Here is a 17,435-nt window from a genome sequence, read left to right on the forward strand (position 1 = left end):
TTTGGCCTTTTCTGCGCATGTCTCTTTCTGATTCCCATGGCTAGTTTCAAAATATAATCATTTTTCTTTAGAATTTCTATAGCCTTGTCTTTTCCTTTATTGTTATTTGGACCTGACCCATTTTGGTCCGTTATGGATGCTGATCACTGTGGGTATGAGAACCTAGCATTTTGATTTGTAAGTTATCTATTAACTGGGATCTAACTCCCTTTTGGAGCTAATATTTGAATTAGAGCTTGGATCTTAGGTTTTTCTATTAACCCTTTTTTTTTCACCTCCTACATCACGTGACTTCATTGATGTAAGGAACATCATTTAGGAGGCAGGTTGGCACCTTCTTTATAGCCTTAAAGAGTTGACTAGAGCACTAAAATGTTAAGTGACTTGACCAGAGTCACACAACCACTATGGGTTGGGACTCAGATGCAAGTCTTCCTTGCTGTGAGGCCAGTTTGTATCTCCTAGATCACGCTGCCTCTCCAGATGAATTAAAACAGGCTTGTTTCATCTAAGACCATAAAGTGTGTTTAGATATAAAATGGCCATACCATTAAAAAAAAAGTCCTTTGTACAATCCACTGACAGTGAATGAATGAAAAAGCATCTACTGAGTTCTTTCTCTAGGCAAGGCACTAAATAGTTTTATTTTTAGTCAGCACAGGAATGAATACTGGGTATCTTCTCTCAATACCTCAACTTAAACAAAAACGGATTTTCTTAGACTCTATCCCTCTTCAAAATGTTTTTCTCTTCCTTGTTTCCTTCTTTAAAGGGGAATATTAGGCTGCTGTGCTTGATGGAAGTTGAAGGACAGCAGTTTCTGACCAGAATCCAATTGTCTTATCTGAATAACTTTTTATTCCACTGGCTCACAGACTAGCACAATTCCTGGGGAGAACACCACAGAGAGAAAGAAAGCATTCAGTGCAGATGCAAATTAGCAAATGAGAATGATGGATTTGCCTGGCTTCCCAATTTGGGAGTGGGTCTTTCTGGAGATCCAGAACTGGTCCTGGCCAGTGCTGATGGAACAGCCAATGAGCTCCCTCTAGTGTATATCACTGCTTCCTGCTTTAAAGAGGAAAGCAACCAGGTCAGGTCGTAGGAAGGGGCTATGATAAAGTACTTAATCCCTACAATACAGGGCTGACTAGAAATTTTAGACATGAGTTTGGACAGAATGGTTTTAAAAGCCCTGAATTTTTATTTCTTAAAAAATTAAAAATTAAGATAAATTATAAATTATTTTTAGCTTTAAAAATTAAAAAACAAAACAAAACACAATCCCAGAGAAATATGTAACAACTTTTAAAAAGTCAGTTTATGAGAGTCAACATTCAGAATCTGCTTAATGCTGAAGGGAAATACCCTAAGACGGCAAAGCCTAGATTATACAAGAGGAATTCAGGCTGTACTCTTGGGTATCACTGAGAAATATTACAAGGCTATTGTTGAAGGCTTATTCTTCAGAGCTTGCATGGGATGGTATATGCCACTAGGTGGCACAGTGGGCATCGTGCTGCACTTCAAGTCAGTAATATACGAGTTCAAATCCAGCTCATTTAACCACTCCATAACTCTGCTTCATCTTCTGTATGGTGACCTCTAAATTCCCTGCTAGCCATACAATTTATGATAAGAATTCAATCATCTCAGTCTATAGAAGAGGGAGAAGAGGTCTAGAGAAGTTGACTTGCTCAAGTTCATGTAGGTAGTAGGTAGGAAAATTGGGAAATTAAGTTTTTTGTCTACAAACCCAATGCTCCCTTCCTCCTTCCAGTATGAGAAAGGACCAGAAAAGGTCTCTGACCTAGAACTGGAAGAGACCTTAAGAGGTCCATCTAGATCAACCCTCTCATTTTACAGAGGGGGAAACTGAGGCTCAGAGGTCAACAGACTTGTTACCAGTAATGAGAAGAAAAGGTAGAATTCGAACTTAATCTTCTATCTTCCACCACTACCTCATGCAGCCTCTCAAATTAAAGTCCCTTTGGATGGAGCCAAGTAACCATCTCATCAGTAATGTGACAGAATATTGGTTATCCCAAGTCCAATTAGAAATACACATTATTTACATGCTGACAGTGTATGGTGACTTGGAATTCAGAAGATCCGGGTCCAAATCCTTGACCTGCCATCTGTTCGGCCTCTGGCAAGTCACTTAAACTCTCTGGGCCCCAGTTTCTTCATATGTAATATTAAAAGGTGGAGGGCAGCTAGGTGGCGCAGTAGATAAAGCACTAGCCCTGGATTCAGGAGGACCTGAGTTCAAATCCAGCCTCAGACACTAAACACTTACTAGCTGTGTGACCCTGGGCAAGTCACTTAACACCAATTGCCTCACCAAAAAAAAAAAAAAAAAAGTGGAAGCCTGGTCCCAAAGAAGAAACCAGAAAATGCTCCTTCCTTTTTACATAGGAGAAAGTGGTGAACTATGGGTGTGGTACACTATCTACTGTTAGTTGATTGGGTGGAATTACTTTTTCCACTTTTGTTTATTATTAGGGGAATGGTTGTATGGTTGGGATGGGAAACAAAATGTATTTGGAGATGAAGGGAATCTAAAAAGCAGAAGATATCAAGCAATAATGTTTTTGTTTTGGGGGGGTTTTTTTGGTGAGGCAATTGGAGTTAAGTGACTTGCCCAGGGTCACACAGCTAGTAAGTGTCAAGTGTCTGAAGCCAGATTTGAACTTAGGTCCTCCTGAATCTATGGCTGGTGCCTTATTCACTGGGCCACCTAGCTGCCCCGAATAATGTTGTTTTAATAAGGAGGTTTGACTAGATGATCCATTAAGTTTCACATTTGACTTGTTTAAGATAGATGTAGATATGGGCAAAGAGCTAGGGAGCACACTGGATAGATAACTGACCTGGAGTCAGGAAGACCTGGGTTCAAATCCAACTTCAGACACTAACTAGCTGTGAGCCTGGGCAGGACATTTCGCCTCTGTTTGCCTCATTTGTTTAATTCCAAATAGTAGCACCTAAATCCTGTGGCTTGTTGTAAGAATAAAATAAGAAAATATTTGTAAAGTGTTATATAAAAATGATAGCTACTATTCTAAAGGCAGCTAGGTGGCTCAGTGGTTAGAGCACCGTGCCTGGAGTCAAAGAAGACCTGAGTTCAAACCCAACCTCTGACACTTACTTTCTGTGTGACCCCGGGCAAATCACTTAACTGCTGTTTCCCTTAATCCACTGGAGAAGGAAATGGCAAACCACTCAGGTATCTTTGCCAAGAAAACCCCATAAGGGGTCATGAGTTAGACACAACTGAACAGCACTATTCTAGAAGAAGATTCTTTTTTGTTTGTTTGTTTGTTTTGGTTTTTTCGGGGCAATGGGGGTTAAGTGACTTGCCCAGGGTCACACAGCTAGTAAGTGTCAAGTGTCTGAGGCCAAATTTGAACTCAGGTCCTCCTGACTCCAGGGCCAGTGCTTTAGCCACTGCGCCACCTAGCTGCCTCCCTGAACAGCACTATTCTAAATGCTCGATTTTGTCAAGAATAGATCCTTTACTTCAAGTACAATTTGTAGTATGGTATTAAAAAAAATCTTAAGGTATTTTTAACCTGATTCTTTCCTCTCTGTTATTCCTGCTCCTTCCCAAAGAAACAATAGGGTCAAAAGCGTGGGGCCAGGAGGGAATGGCCTGATTTTCTGTACCCTAGAGAAGACTCTCCTTGACCCGCCCACTTCCTCCCCTAGGTGCCTTTGAGCTGTCTTTCTTAAGCCTCCTTCCTTCAGGCCTGCCAGTTGAGTGCCCCAGGCTCCAAAATTATTTCTTCCCTAACTCATCAAAACTCTAAGGAACTGTCCTCCTTTGGTTGTTCCTAGCTAGAATCAAACTAATCCACACCAACGTGTGAATGACAAATCTGTGATTTAAGTGTTAACTCTACCAGATTGTATTTGCATTTTAAAAGCAGCCTGGGAATCCAAGCAAAAGGATCCCTAACTCATAAATTTCAGCTATTTAGGATGGTATTCCTTGTCATTTAAAAAAACTTACTCCTACCTGGAAGACCCCTGATTAGACTATGTTTCTGATATACATATCCATAGACTATTGGGCATGAAGAATTTCTCTAAGGGCATAGTATAATTCTGATGATGGGGTTTGAGAGCAGGTTTCATATTTGGAATGATAGTGGTTAGGGTTCTGAACCTGACAGCAGGAATATTTGGATTTGAATCCCTTCTCAGATACTTGCTACCTGAGTGCCTCAGCCCCTCACAACATCCTTCACTCCCCATAGGAGTTGCTTTTCCCCACGTCTGGAGTGCTCTCCCTTCCCACCTGAGCCTCTTACAATCACCATCTTCCTTCAAAGGACAGCGGAGATGCCATCATCTCCATCACTTCTCACCTAGAGTTATTACAATAGCCTTCAAATTGGCTTCCTCGCCTCAGATCTCTCCCCTTCTCGGATCAGTCCCCCTTTCAGCTCTCAAAGGGCTTTATCCAAGACACAGAGGGTCTACTCAATAAACTACAGTGCCTTCCTATTGCTTCCAGGATCAAGTAGGAGTTGCTCTCTTTGGCATTTCAAGTTTTTCAAAACGCGGACCCCTTTCTAGTCTTCTTAAACTTTACTCTCTCCCTATAAACTCCTAAATCACGAATGGCACTCCACCATCCTTTGTCCTGCCTTTGCACTGAAACCCTTTGCCTCCAAGCTTCCCCGGGCTGCTTTCGGACTCGCCTCAAATTCCACATTTTGCAAGAGGCCGTTCCTGTCTTTCCTAATGTTGACGGTGCCTCCCTCTGTGTGTGTGTGTGTGCATAATTGTTGTTGTTAATGTCTCCTGCATTAGCACATGCACTGCTTGAGGGAAGACTTTGTGTTTGCCTGGCACACAGTAGGTACTCAGTAAAGGCTTGCTGACTGACTGGGTAAAGCCGAGTTTCTGATATTTTGGCCGAACACGAGGGAAACATTTGCCAAGGGTGGCCGCGAGAGCTCCCACGCAACCCTTCCCTTCCCCAGGCTTCAGTTTCCCCATCTGTAAAAAGAGGGGATTGGGCTACGTGGCCTCGGAGGTCCCTTCCACCTCTGGGTCTAGGATCCTTTTGCCCTCGCTTGGCCTCAGTCTCCCCGCCTGCCACAGGAAAGGTTAACCAGACCTCCTCCGCTCTAAGTCAGAGAGGCTGAGCTGTTCCGGGAGGACTGGACGGGGCGGGGCGAGGAGGGGGTGTGACAGGGGCGGGGCGTCCCCAGCTCCCGCCAATTTCAGGTCGGTGATTCCCCGCGGGCGGTGACGGTCTCGCGATACTTCGTCTCCCAGGCCGGGGAGTCCCAGTCCGGGCACGCTCTCGTCAGAGCGCGGCTTCGGGCGGAGCAGTGCGCAGGCGCGGCCGGTGGGCCGGCGGGATTCCCGGGGCTACAGCGGCGGCCACGGCCGCCGCCCGAAGCCGCAGTCCCTCGCTCGCTCCGCTGCTCGCTCCCCCGTGGGCGCCATGGCGCCGGCCGCGCTGGGCTCCGAGGCGCGCCTCAGCCTGGCCGCCTTCCTGCTGGGCGCCTCGGTGGTGGGGCTGCCGCTGCTCACGCGCTCCGGCCTGCAGGCCCGCACGGTGCTGGCGCTGTACGTGGCGGCGCTCAACGCGCTGCTGCTGCTGCTCTACCGCCCGCCGCCGCGCTACCAGGTGAGCCCGGGGGCGCGGGGTGCTGCTGGGGCTCCCCGGGCAGGGGCGAGCCGGCGAGCCGCTGGGGCGGGGGCGGCGGTAACTGCCTGCTCCCCTCCGCTCGAGCAGTTTAGGGGAGCCGGGGAGTTAGGGGGAGACGCTGGCTCTAGGGGCGCCTGAGTCGGCTCCCCTCGAGAAGTTTGGGGGAGCCGTGGAGTTAGGGGGAGCCACTGGCTCTAGGGGCTCCAGAGTCAGCTCTCCTCGAGCAGTTTGGGAGAGCCGGGGAGTTAGAAGGAGCCTCTGGTACCTCGGCGGGGGCCCTACCTCAGTCAGCTTCCCACGAACTACGAGGAGCTTTAGTTTGGGGGACCCAGGGAGTTATGAAGAGCCGCTGGCTCTAGGGGTGCCTGCCTGGGTCAGTTACCTGGATAGCTGTGGTTTGGGGGCAATTCAGGAATCAGTTATGGGGAGCCCCTCATACAGAAGGGGTACCTACTTGAGTCAGCTCCGGCAGCAGTGGTGAGCTGTGGTTTGGGGGAGCCACCGGCAACAGGGGGTGAGGGCTGCCAACCTGTATCTGCTCCTTAGGAGCTTGGGTAAGCAGGACAGTTTGGGGAGCTATTTGGGGCTCGGCTTCTCACTGAAGTTTAGGCCTATGGGGACTGCGTGATGTTTACCTGGGTTGGTTCCTTGTAAGTCCTGGGAAGCCGAGGTTTGGTGGTATGTGATTGCAGGAGAGGCATTTATGGGATGCTGCCTATTCTTAGGGGTAGAGGCCAATGGGAAGGGCGTGGGGCTTACCTGGATCAAGTCCTTGTGAGCAATGGGGAAATGTAATTTGAGAGGGTTATGGGGAGCCATTTGTACTGAAGAGATGGGGACTTATTTGGGTCATTTCCTGTGGGGTTTGGGAGAGGGTTGGTTCTAGGAAGTAACTATGAAAAGCACACTGTGGCATTGGGGGGCCGGGAATGGAAGCAGGTGGTATGTAACCTGGTGTAATTCCTTGTGGGATAGTGACCTGTGTGGGGTTTTTTTTGGAGGGGGGTAGTCTACAAGGCAGTTATGGGGGAGCTGTGCACACCCGAGGAGCAAGGGGTCCAGGGGATGGGGTGGTGCTTACTTAGTAATTTTGGGGGAGCCTCCTGTCCTGAGGTATGGGGACTGTGGGGAAGAATGGTACTCTGGTCAGTTTCTTGTGAGTAATGGGGAGCTCCCATCTGGGCAGGCTACAGAGGACAGTTTATAAGGAGCTGCTAGTGTTAAGAGACAGGGAAGGTGTGGGGTGTTGGACACTAGAGTCCTGTATGAGTTAGAGAAAGTAGTGGTTGGAGGTGTTTTTCTAAGGGCTGTTCTGGAAACCAGTGGTCGTGGAGGCTGGTCAAGATTTGATCTTCCCCTCTATCAGTTATAAATTGTTGGGAGTAGAGTTTAGAGGGGGTCTTATGACCAACTACTGTTTCGAAGGTGGAAGCCACAGGTTGGGGGTTATTAAGGTTAGTTAGCTATGGGTTATGGAGGGTGCTTTAACCCCGAGGTAAAGCTGGGTGGGCAGTTATGGAGTCTGGCAGAGAAGGCTTGGGCAATAGGTTTGGCAGTAGTGGCTCCTGGGGTCAGTTATGAACTGTGAGGAGCAGCAAGTGGGAGAGGCTGTGTAGTTATAGGAAATGGCTTATATGGGTGGTGATAGTAGGAGGAATTATAATTCCTGGGGTTAGTGGACTAAGAGTTTTAGAAGGGAGTGCTTGGTTACAGGGTGGGTTAGAGTAAAGGTAGTGGTCACTGGGGTCAGTTATGAGCATTGTTTGGGGGTGGTTGGGGGGGGCTTCTTAGGCTACTATTGGTTAATGTATGGCTGGGGCAGCCTGGGGAGGAATTAGGCTGTTAATCAGGATAAAAGGAAGCCAGGGATTATGGGTTAGATGAGTAAGTGACTCTGAAAGGAGGGTGAGAGGAAAATCTGGGGCTGGGTTCTCTCTCCCTCAGAAGGGAGTTTATGTCATTTGGGGAGACCAAAGAAATGCGTGTAAGGGAGAGTAAGGGGGTAACGGGACATTGGGTTGTGTGGGGGGTATGGAACAATTAGGAATAAGGAATGGGGAATTTGTAGGGTGTTTTGGAGGTATGGGTCTGGTTAGAAGGGGGAAATAGGGCTTTAGGGAGTTTAGAGGGGAGGGAGCTGTGTGTATGTGTAGCATATGGGAAGATTAACTTTGGGGGATGGTAGGGTCCAGCATCAGGCCTATGTGGTGGGAAATCAATCATTCAGTTGTTTCTGACTCTTTGGAACCCATTTTGTCGTTTCCTTGGCAAAGATACTGGAGTGGTTTGCCATTTCCTTCTCCAGCTTGTTTTACAGGTGAGGAAACTGAGGCAAAGAAGTCAAAGTGACTAACCCAGGGCCACACAGCTAGTAAATGCTTAAGACTGGATTTGAACTCAGGAAGAGAAGTCCCAGGCCCAGCACTCTGCACTTCAGTGCCCCCTAGCTGCCCTATAATCAGTCATTAGGGGATAGGGATTGGCAGGAGAGATCTATTTGTTGGGATGTTTGGGGCTGGGCAGGATTGCCAGAGAAGTTGGGGGCATGGTGAGGAGAGGGATGTCAGGGGATGAAGAAGGCTTAGGGAAGTCTCTGGTATCTAAGAGGCGTGGTGAGAGGGATGGGATCTTCCAAGGGGAGTCCAGGAGGAGATGGGGGGGTGGCAAGGGGCATAGGGTAGTTGGGGTCACGATGGGTGAAGGGTTGGGGAATAGGGATAGAGGGCAGTATTCAGAATGGTTGAAGGTGTAGGCACTGGACAGGTGGAGGGTTAGGGGTGAGTGAGGCTGATATTCAGGTCTCATGGCTGGCTTCCCCCAAGGCTACAGGGGAGGTCTTTGGAGGAAGGTTTGACACCCTCCCTACTCAGCGAAGTGGGTGTCACTTGCAGTTCGTGCTTTTCAGCAGCTGCAGCAGAGGCAGATGTGCGTGGGGTGCAAACATGTGACTTTATTTTATATAACTGAAGGTGCCCCGTGCCAAGTTAAAAGGGCCAGTCTCTGCCTTGGCCCCAGGGGCTTGGTGCTCTCTAGGGCTCTGCCCTAGATTTTAGGGGTAACCTTGGGGAACCATACGTTCTTTGGTTGTCCTCTCAGTAGACCAGATTCACTAATCCCCTTTACAAAATCCTGAATTGAGGCTGGGCAAAAGGCTTGTCTTTGAAATGTCAATGTAAAAGGTATTGCCACATCTGGGTCAGCATTCTGAGGTTTTTGCATTGTGGTGCAGCATCCTATGGGTTCTGTGAGGTGATAGAGCCTGCCCCTCTCTCTCTCTCTCTCTCTCTCTCTCTCTCTCTCTCTCTCTCTCATTTCAGATAGCCATCCGGGCCTGTTTTCTTGGCTTTGTCTTCGGATGTGGCTTGCTGCTCAGCTTTAGCCAGTCTTCCTGGAATCACTTTGGATGGTAAGCAGTACCTTCTTCTCGTTAGTTTTCCAGTGGGGGGGGGGGGTGGGTTGGGTTGGCGTGGATGGATCAGGGAATTAGAACTAGTGCTTCATCGCCCCTTGCACCTCTTGGTCACAGTATTTCATCTCTGACTTGCTGAAGGCTGTTCTGTACTTCATATCAGTTCATCCGTCTCCAGTTTCTAGTCAGATTCCTAGGTCTCAGTCATTAGGATTTACCATCTTCATTTGGCCCTGTTGTTGGCAGGAGACAGGTCTGAATGAACATCTCCCTGCAGGTGTCCCTCACCTGTCTGTTCAAGGATGTGTCTCATCCTGACCTGAATGGGATTCAGATCAATGACATCAAGGTGAAAGGCTCTGTTTGGATTCATAGGGCTTTTCCATCTCTAATTTCTATTAGGTCACATCTAGTGCATCCCCCACGGGCCATTGTAGGATTTTCCCCTACAATATGATTTCAGTCCCTTGAGCCTTCTAGTCCCTGACCTGGATTTGAACCAGTGACCTAAAGGTAAAGAGCTTTATATCCTATTATCAATACTGTGAGCCATCTAAGCCTTCTTTACTGGAATTGTGTTGCAGTTGTGTTGAACTGTATAATTGACATACATTGTAGCTTTATTTTACGCTCTTCCTCCATTTTCATGCTTTCTCACGTGTAATGGCCATTTTTTTTTTAAAGAGGTGTGAACAGTATATGGTACAGTAACCTAATGTTTTCTTGTTTATGGAATCGAAAGAGTCCCAGTAAAAATTCTTGCTGCACAAAAGAGGAGTAATTCTGCAGTAGGTGCTGGGGATTGGCTTTGGACCAAGCAACAGCACACGTTTCATAGACTCCATGAACAATTGAACAGCATCACAGCCCAGCTCTACGTTTTGGTTCACTCTGGACTCTTTGCCATCTATCTCTCCTTCTCTCTTTTCTTTTTTTTTAGGTACATGTGCTCCTTGTCACTATTCCATTACTCTGAGTATTTAGTGACAGCAGTCAATAATCCCAAAAGTCTCTCCCTGGACTCTTTTCTTCTGAACCATAGTTTGGAGTATACAGTAGCTGCTGTCTCTTCTTGGATAGAGTTCACAGTTGAAAATTACTTTTGGCCAGGTTGGTATATATACCCTTTCCCCTTGGCTATGGGATTTTAAGGAGAATAGCTTGTGGCTTTCTCTGGGATCTAGATACAATTTTCTTCTCCCTTTCTTCATCTAAGCCATCTAGGAAGAATGAGTTGTTCTGCTGGATATCATTCCTTGATATTGAATCAAAGGCAAAGGCACTGACTTTTTTTTTCTTTTAAGGCTGTTATGATGTGTTTTGTTTCAATTCTCAGCCTTCTGTAGTACCAGACCAGGGATTCTTACAGGACCTTTTTTATGCCTTGGATCCCTGGGGCATTCTGGTAAAGCCTATAGACTGCCCCTTCTCAAAATCATGTTTTTAAAATGCATAAAGTAGAAAACACAGGCTTACAAAGGAAACCAGTCTTATCGAAGTAGTTATTTAAAAAAAATTTTAAACTCGTGTACCTGCAATGTATGTACTCTGACACTGAGTGAAATAAGACTGGCTTTGTGAACTACTAAATAGGAGGTTGGCTCTCTTTTTTTTTCTTTTTCTTTTTTCAGGGCAATGAGAGTTAAGTGACTTGCCCAGGGTCACACAGCTAGTAAGTGTCAAGTGTCTGAGGCTGGGTTTGAACTCAGGTCCTCCTGAATTCAGGGCTGGTGCTTTATCCACTGTGCCACCTAGCTGTCCCCCAGAGTTTGGCTCTCAAAGTCAAGTCCCAAAGTTGCCTTTTGAGGTCTGGCCAAATGCGGCTCAGTTCTCTCCTGCTTTTTCCATCTTCATTTGTGATTATGACCCAAGTAATGGGTGATGGAGTTGATGTTCCTGGCAGCTGTGGCACAAAACTGCTCACACAGCTGTCAAGCTGACAGCTCAGAGGAGATAGAAATTGTGTATTGGATCGCTGCCCTTTAACTCCTTGCCTTAAGTAGAGGTCTTTTATTTTATGTAGATGTATGGACAATCCAGCTGAGGGAGTAACGTCGTGCTGACATAACTGCTGTATAGCATGAGTGCTGACATGCGACCCTGGCCAAACAATCACATCCTCTTTCCATCTTTGAAGGATGTGTTGTCTTGGAGCTGGGTTTTAAGCAGAAGTAAGGGTCCAAGTGGAGTAATCCTATCTTGTTTTTGCTTGTGTCTCATTGCAGAGATGAAGCAGATCATGTGGCTCAGTGTCACAGGGCTGCTTATGGTGGTCTTTGGGGAGTGTCTTCGGAAAGCTGCCATGTTTACTGCTGGTTCCAACTTCAACCATGTTGTTCAGAATGAGAAATCAGAGACACACACTCTGGTGACAAGTGGTGTGTATGCTTGGTTCAGACACCCCTCTTATGTCGGATGGTTTTACTGGAGTATTGGAACCCAGGTACTGTCTGGAATTGGAGAACATTCTGCTCTCCTGTAGTTTTGTAAAGATTTTTATTGTAACTTGTTTTGAATGGGAACCTATCTGAAGTCAGGCAGCTGTAGTCCTGGTTTAATAGTGTGGTGTTTTCTAAAGTCTCTCTTTACTCCAGGCCTTCTCCATTGCCTCAAGGTACCTTGGGGTGACCTCTCTTTCTGAAGATGATAGCACCAGAACATAAGTTCTGTCTGGTTCCCCCAAGCCAGAAGGGCTTTCCAAATAGACCCAGCATATCTGTCCTTTAAGGATGAGTGTTGCTCATTGGAAAGAGGCTCATCTTGTAGGTTGGCTCCAGAATGGTGAATTGTTCCTCTCTAACAATTCCAAAGGCCTTCCAAATTATAGAGAAAGGTTTTGGTCTGCATCAGTGAAGGGAGCACCCACACCCACAAAATCAGTGTGCTTTTCCAGAAGTGGTGAGATGTGGTGGGTCTCAAATCGATATACCCTAAATTTGCAAATGCCAGGGGCCGTTGGCTGCTGCTGCTGGTACCTACTTTTTTCTCTCTTCCTCCCTCTCAGGCACAGTGTGGGAACAGGTGATCAAGTGAGGTGTGGGAGAGTGTGGGCAGAACCTAGGGAAGATCTGCCTTGTTAATTCAGTTCCGTCACTGGTTAGCTCATTTAATGAGGTCACACTAACAGCCTTGGCCCAGTGGAACCTCCTCTATAGCCTTTTTCTGTTCTTTGACCATGCATCATTGCATTGCTCCTTGGAAGCCATCAGACAAGGCTCAGTAGAGGGGCCAGGCCAGATCTCCCACAAGGAATCTGCTCACCCTCCCAGATTCCACCTTACTCACTGCGAGGCATGTTATTGCCCTTGGCTACTTCCTCTGACTTTGATATTTTCACATGATGGTATTTGAAACATTCTGAAGCAATCAAGTCTGCGAACATTCAAAATTCACGCTTAGCTAGCTTCCTGAGAATGCTTATATTTCTATCACCTGCTCTAAGATGCTGTGAAAGATGTTTAGAGAGTGAAGTGCTCAGGGATCTGGGAGGGCACACATGTTTAGTAGGAGGAGGCAGTGGCTTTTTTAGGTTATTATTATTATTATTATTATTTTAGTGAGGCAATTGGGGTTAAGTGACTTGCCCAGGGTCACACAGCTAGTAAGTGTTAAGTGTCTGAGGCCGGATTTGAACCCAGGTACTCCTGACTCCAGGGCCGGTGCTCTATCCATTGCACCACCTAGCTGCCCCTTTAGGTTATTATTCAGTAAGTAGAAGGAGAGTCTCAGCATCTGATCATTTACTTGTAATAACTCACATTTATATAGGTTTGCAAAGTACTTTTCACATGTTCTCTTATCTCATCTTATAACATCTCTGTGAGGTAGATGGGGAAAGCGTTGTTATCATCCTTGCTTTACAGGTGGGGAAACTAAGATTGAGAAATAAGGGGAGCTGCCCAGAGTCACATGGCTCATAATTGTCAGAGCTAGGAATTTTAACCAGTCTCTCCTGAACCTAAATCCGACACGCCTTCCATCATCCCATTCTGCCTCTTAAGAGTGGAAGGGACATTTGAGATCATCTGATACCATTCGCATTTGTGAGGGAAGTCATCTGCTTTTTAATTTCTTTTCTTTTCTTTTTTTTTTTTTTAGTGAGGCAATTGGGGTTAAGTGACTTGCCCAGGGTCACACAGCTAGTAAGTATGTGTTAAGTGTCTGAGGCCGGATTTGAACTCAGGTACTCCTGACTCCAGGGCCAGTGCTCTATCCACTGCGCCATCTAGCTGCCCCTGCTTTTTAATTTCTAAAGGGCCTCTCATAAGTGATAGTAGACAAACCTGGGCTCTAATTCAATATGACTGATTAATTGCTAGATCAATTTCAGCTCCTAGAAGAACAGGAATAATGTTCCTGAATAGTCCTCTGTGACCTGAAAAAATGAACCCCACCCCCTTCCCTCCCCAAACCCTAAGCACCTACTGTAGTCCAAGAGAGGGACTTGGGGGACTTGATGCAAACTGGATTGATTTCTTATGTTCTTAAAACTTTAGAGATGGAAGGAACCTTAAGAGAGCATCTCATACAATTGTCTCATTGGTAAAGTTGGTGTTTGGGGGTGGGGGGAAGAAGGGAAGAGAGAGAGTGTGTGTGTCTGTCTTTCTGTCTGAGTGAGAGTGTGTGTGCGTGCTCGAGTGCTCACGCGCTCGAGCGTGAACACGCCCTGACCTCAGTCCTCCTAATTTCCTCCTTTTCATTCTCCTCACCAGGTGATGCTCTGTAACCCAATATGCGGTGTTGCATATGCTTTGACCGTTTGGAGATTTTTCCGAGATCGAACAGAAGAGGAGGAAATCTCGTTAATCCACTTTTTTGGAGAGGAATACCTAGAATATAAAAAGAAGGTGCCCACAGGTCTACCTTTTATTAAAGGAGTGAAGGTAGAACTCTAACCTGAGGCGTGGCATGAAGAGGGATGGTGTCTCTGGAGGAGGTGACTCCCACTCCAGCCGGCAGCAGGGAAGGAGCCATGTGAGCTTCTCCATTAAGGAGCGAAGGACTCTAGTAGTCGTTTTGTATCTTACCAGTTATGCTTCGGAGAAGCATGATGGGCTGGGCAATCAGAAGGCCTTGAAATGGATCCAAGAAGGTTCAGAGATGCATCTTCATCCCTGGCAGTGACAGGTAGGACCAGGAGGGAATGACTCTGTCTCCTCTGGTGGTGTTGCTCAGAGTGGAACTTGGTGACAAGCTGCCTAGTGTCTCCTTGGCCCACCACAGGGGAGTTGGCTGTGGAGACACCATAGAGAAGAATGTGCAACGTCGATGGATTCACTGCTTCCCGATATTTAAAGCTATAAAAAGGCAAAAAGGTGTGGGTGTGGGTGAGTGTGTGTTGGGGTGGGGTGGGGGATATAAGTGCTTCTTATTTGCATTAGAAACTCAATTGTAAAACTTGATTTAACAGGCAATCCCAGACCTCACTGCTCTAACCTCTTTGTTTCTCTCCTTTTCAAGTGCATGAACATCGGTACCATGTTGAAAATATTTGCTTATAAGATGCTTCGGCTCTCCCCATTTCTGTAATTTTTTTAGTAGCAATGTTATTCACTCATTTGGTATTTTAAAAAATCTTCACATTATATTTGGCAGCAAATAGGTGCGGGAATGTAACATTTTGAAATGATTATAGATTGTCTTAAGGTGAGTGAAAACTTTAAAATTGCAAATTCTCCCTACCACACTAAATATACTGTAACAAGCAACTTCCTCAAATTCAGTGAGACCATCCATGACCTTTGTGGGAAGATTTGTTTCCTCCTTTTTATTCCTTCCCAAAAGGTGAGAAGTGATTGACTTCCCAGTATCGGGACCTCTTTTTTTTTGTTGTTGCTATCAGAAAGTGGGAGCAGGGAACAGAAAGCTACCATTGCAGACCTTTTGAGAAACCCTGCTGGCTATTACTCACCCATTTAATTGCCTGCCTACCTATTGGCTGTACTTCTTACATTTCATCCAAAATTCACAATGTAAAGCTGAACCTCCAGTTCTTGGTTGTTCTCTTTTTCAAATTCCAATGTGCTTCATGATTTTTGGCATTTGATGATACATTACTACACATTTGAGTTCACTCATGAAAATCAATTTTGTAATCCCAACTGGGATCCTCTCTATTGTTTCCCACGTGCAGGGAAAATGATTGGTTTTACAAGTCAAATGTACAAGCTTTAAGAGGTAAAATGCCTATTGGATTCTGGAATCGATAGAGAGTTTAGTATGGGTGTGAGATCCTTCAAAGTGACCCTAGCTAGCTATGAATGCGAAGGCATCTGGGGCCAGTGGGTAGAACATGTTTCTACCACTGATTCACCACGAGGCCTTGCGTAAAGTCACGTAACCCTTCTGTGCCTAACCCTCCCCACCTGCTAAAGTGGGGAGAACGACACCTACCTCACAGGGGTGTTGTGAGGATTCATAGGAAAGAATGTCTCTTACACATTTTTAATTCAGATGAATGAGAGAGATGTTGTATAAGAGAATCCGTGCAAAATAGAGAAAATGAGTGTGTGTGCCCATTATACACACAGACCTAAAATGTATGTTCCAAGTGTCTTAGGTCTTACCAATTTAGAAATGTTATTAATTTCCAGGTTTCATGGCTTAATTTATTTTCTGTTCCTATATACCAAAGAAGCTTTACAAGTTTTTTGATTACTGATAGGAGAACTGCATGGATAATTGCTAGACTTTCAGTCTCTGTTCTAGTTACAAGCTTGAGATAAGATTAAGAAAAAGTCACTTGCTGAATTTGTGGGCCTTGGGGTTCTTTACAACAGCCCTTTGGCCCTTGATGGTAAAATTATGTGCACTTAAGTTAGTGGCTCCAATTAAGTTAATTCCCACCTTGTTCTTCTCCAAACTATGCTGAGCTGAGCAGATTCTGCTCTTAGAACTTTGTACTCCGTGAGAGACTGCCACCCCCCAGGTGCTGGAAAAAAGATTTTTCTTTGCTTGAACCCAGCAAGGACCAAATCCGGAATTCCATTTCCTTTTTGGAAGGCCACATGTTTTGTCCTTTCAACAGCTTTGACTGTGGCACGTGCTCTTGGGGGCAGATTAATTACTACACCTGAGTTTTATGGACCAGAAGGCTGTAGGTATCAGGGTGTAATTCTTTACTCATCCTCTTAGATCCCCAAGTGCATTATCTTCATTTGACCAAGCCCCAATCCCAGGCTACCCTAGACCTCCAGGTCTTAAGGTTGTACTGTGACATTCTTGCTGCTATCCTGCTGCCCTGAATACCATGTTTTGCTGTCAGGTGTATAGAAAAAATCTGGTTGTGTTCCCATGGGAGCAGGTGAGAAATCATTTTTACCGTAACCAGGGCAGATGTCAGCAATGGCTTGTGAGGAGAACACCAGAATATTCGAGGGCAGAATTTGAGTACTTATGACTTTGTTCTGATACCATAAGCTTCGATTTCATTTGAAATATATAAACTTAGCAATAACTGTACAGTACAGAAAATTAGATGGACAAGTTCACTGCTTCTCTGGCATTCACTTTAAAGTTGACATCACTACTTTCCTTCTAAATAATGAAGTGGCAGGAGATGCTTTTTTCTATTTCAAAGTTTTTAAATGGATATACATATATATATACATATATATATATATATATATATATACATATATATATATATATATATATATATATACTTATCCATAAAAGGGGTCCCGTGAGACACTTGGGCCCAGAGCTGTGTAAAATGGAGCAGCATTTCTTCAGCCGGGCCTGGTGGCCACTCACAGGACTTCTCAGTGCATCAGGTTGGGTTGAGTTTACAGGGAATGAGTCGTACTAGGAGCCAAATCTATTTTTACAAGGTCAGTAAATGATGACGTGGACCCGACTGTTCCTTAGTACAAATTGCTGCTGATGCCTAAAAGGTAGTCAATTCTGTTAGTCCTATCTTTCCCTTCATTTACATCATCTTCTTCCTAATTCAGCTAGATTTCTGAATGGGGAGGAAAAAATTATATATAGAAATATATTCCTAAACCCATAGGTTACCAATATGAATATCTTTGTTGAAGGCTCGATGAAACCTTTGCCCCAATGCACCATAGGCAATCACCTCCCAGTAATGAGTCCAGTAAAGCACCGTCCCTCCTTGGCACTTTGGTACTTGCTGCCTGGGCTAGTTTCTGAGCTCCCGTCATTCTGTGTGGCTTTTGTACTGAGTTAGGGATGCTCTAAAAACCCAGGGCTTCTCCCAGAGGGGGAAGCTGTATCATTGTTCTACTGCTTCCCTGTTCCTGCAAAGGCTTGATCACTTGGGATGGGCTAGGGACATCTGTTTTTACCAGGATCCACCTGGAAAAGTCCTGTGTGCCTGACTCTTGGAAG

At 45.7% G+C, this 17,435-nt stretch overlaps 1 protein-coding gene across 1 annotated transcript; it reads left to right on the forward strand.

Moving 5' to 3' along the window:
* The first annotated feature begins 5,308 nt into the window (after positions 1–5,308).
* ICMT (isoprenylcysteine carboxyl methyltransferase) lies at positions 5,309–14,583 on the forward strand. Its single transcript, XM_043994042.1, has 5 exons — positions 5,309–5,650; positions 8,989–9,077; positions 10,021–10,190; positions 11,306–11,523; positions 13,793–14,583. Exons 1-5 carry the CDS (start codon positions 5,465–5,467, stop codon positions 13,973–13,975), a joined length of 846 nt encoding a protein of 281 aa, XP_043849977.1. The 5' UTR covers positions 5,309–5,464; the 3' UTR covers positions 13,976–14,583.
* The last annotated feature ends 2,852 nt before the right edge of the window (positions 14,584–17,435 follow it).

The sequence above is a fragment of the Dromiciops gliroides genome, chromosome 3, assembly GCF_019393635.1.
Source record: "Dromiciops gliroides isolate mDroGli1 chromosome 3, mDroGli1.pri, whole genome shotgun sequence".
In the NCBI taxonomy this organism is placed as follows: domain Eukaryota; kingdom Metazoa; phylum Chordata; class Mammalia; order Microbiotheria; family Microbiotheriidae; genus Dromiciops; species Dromiciops gliroides.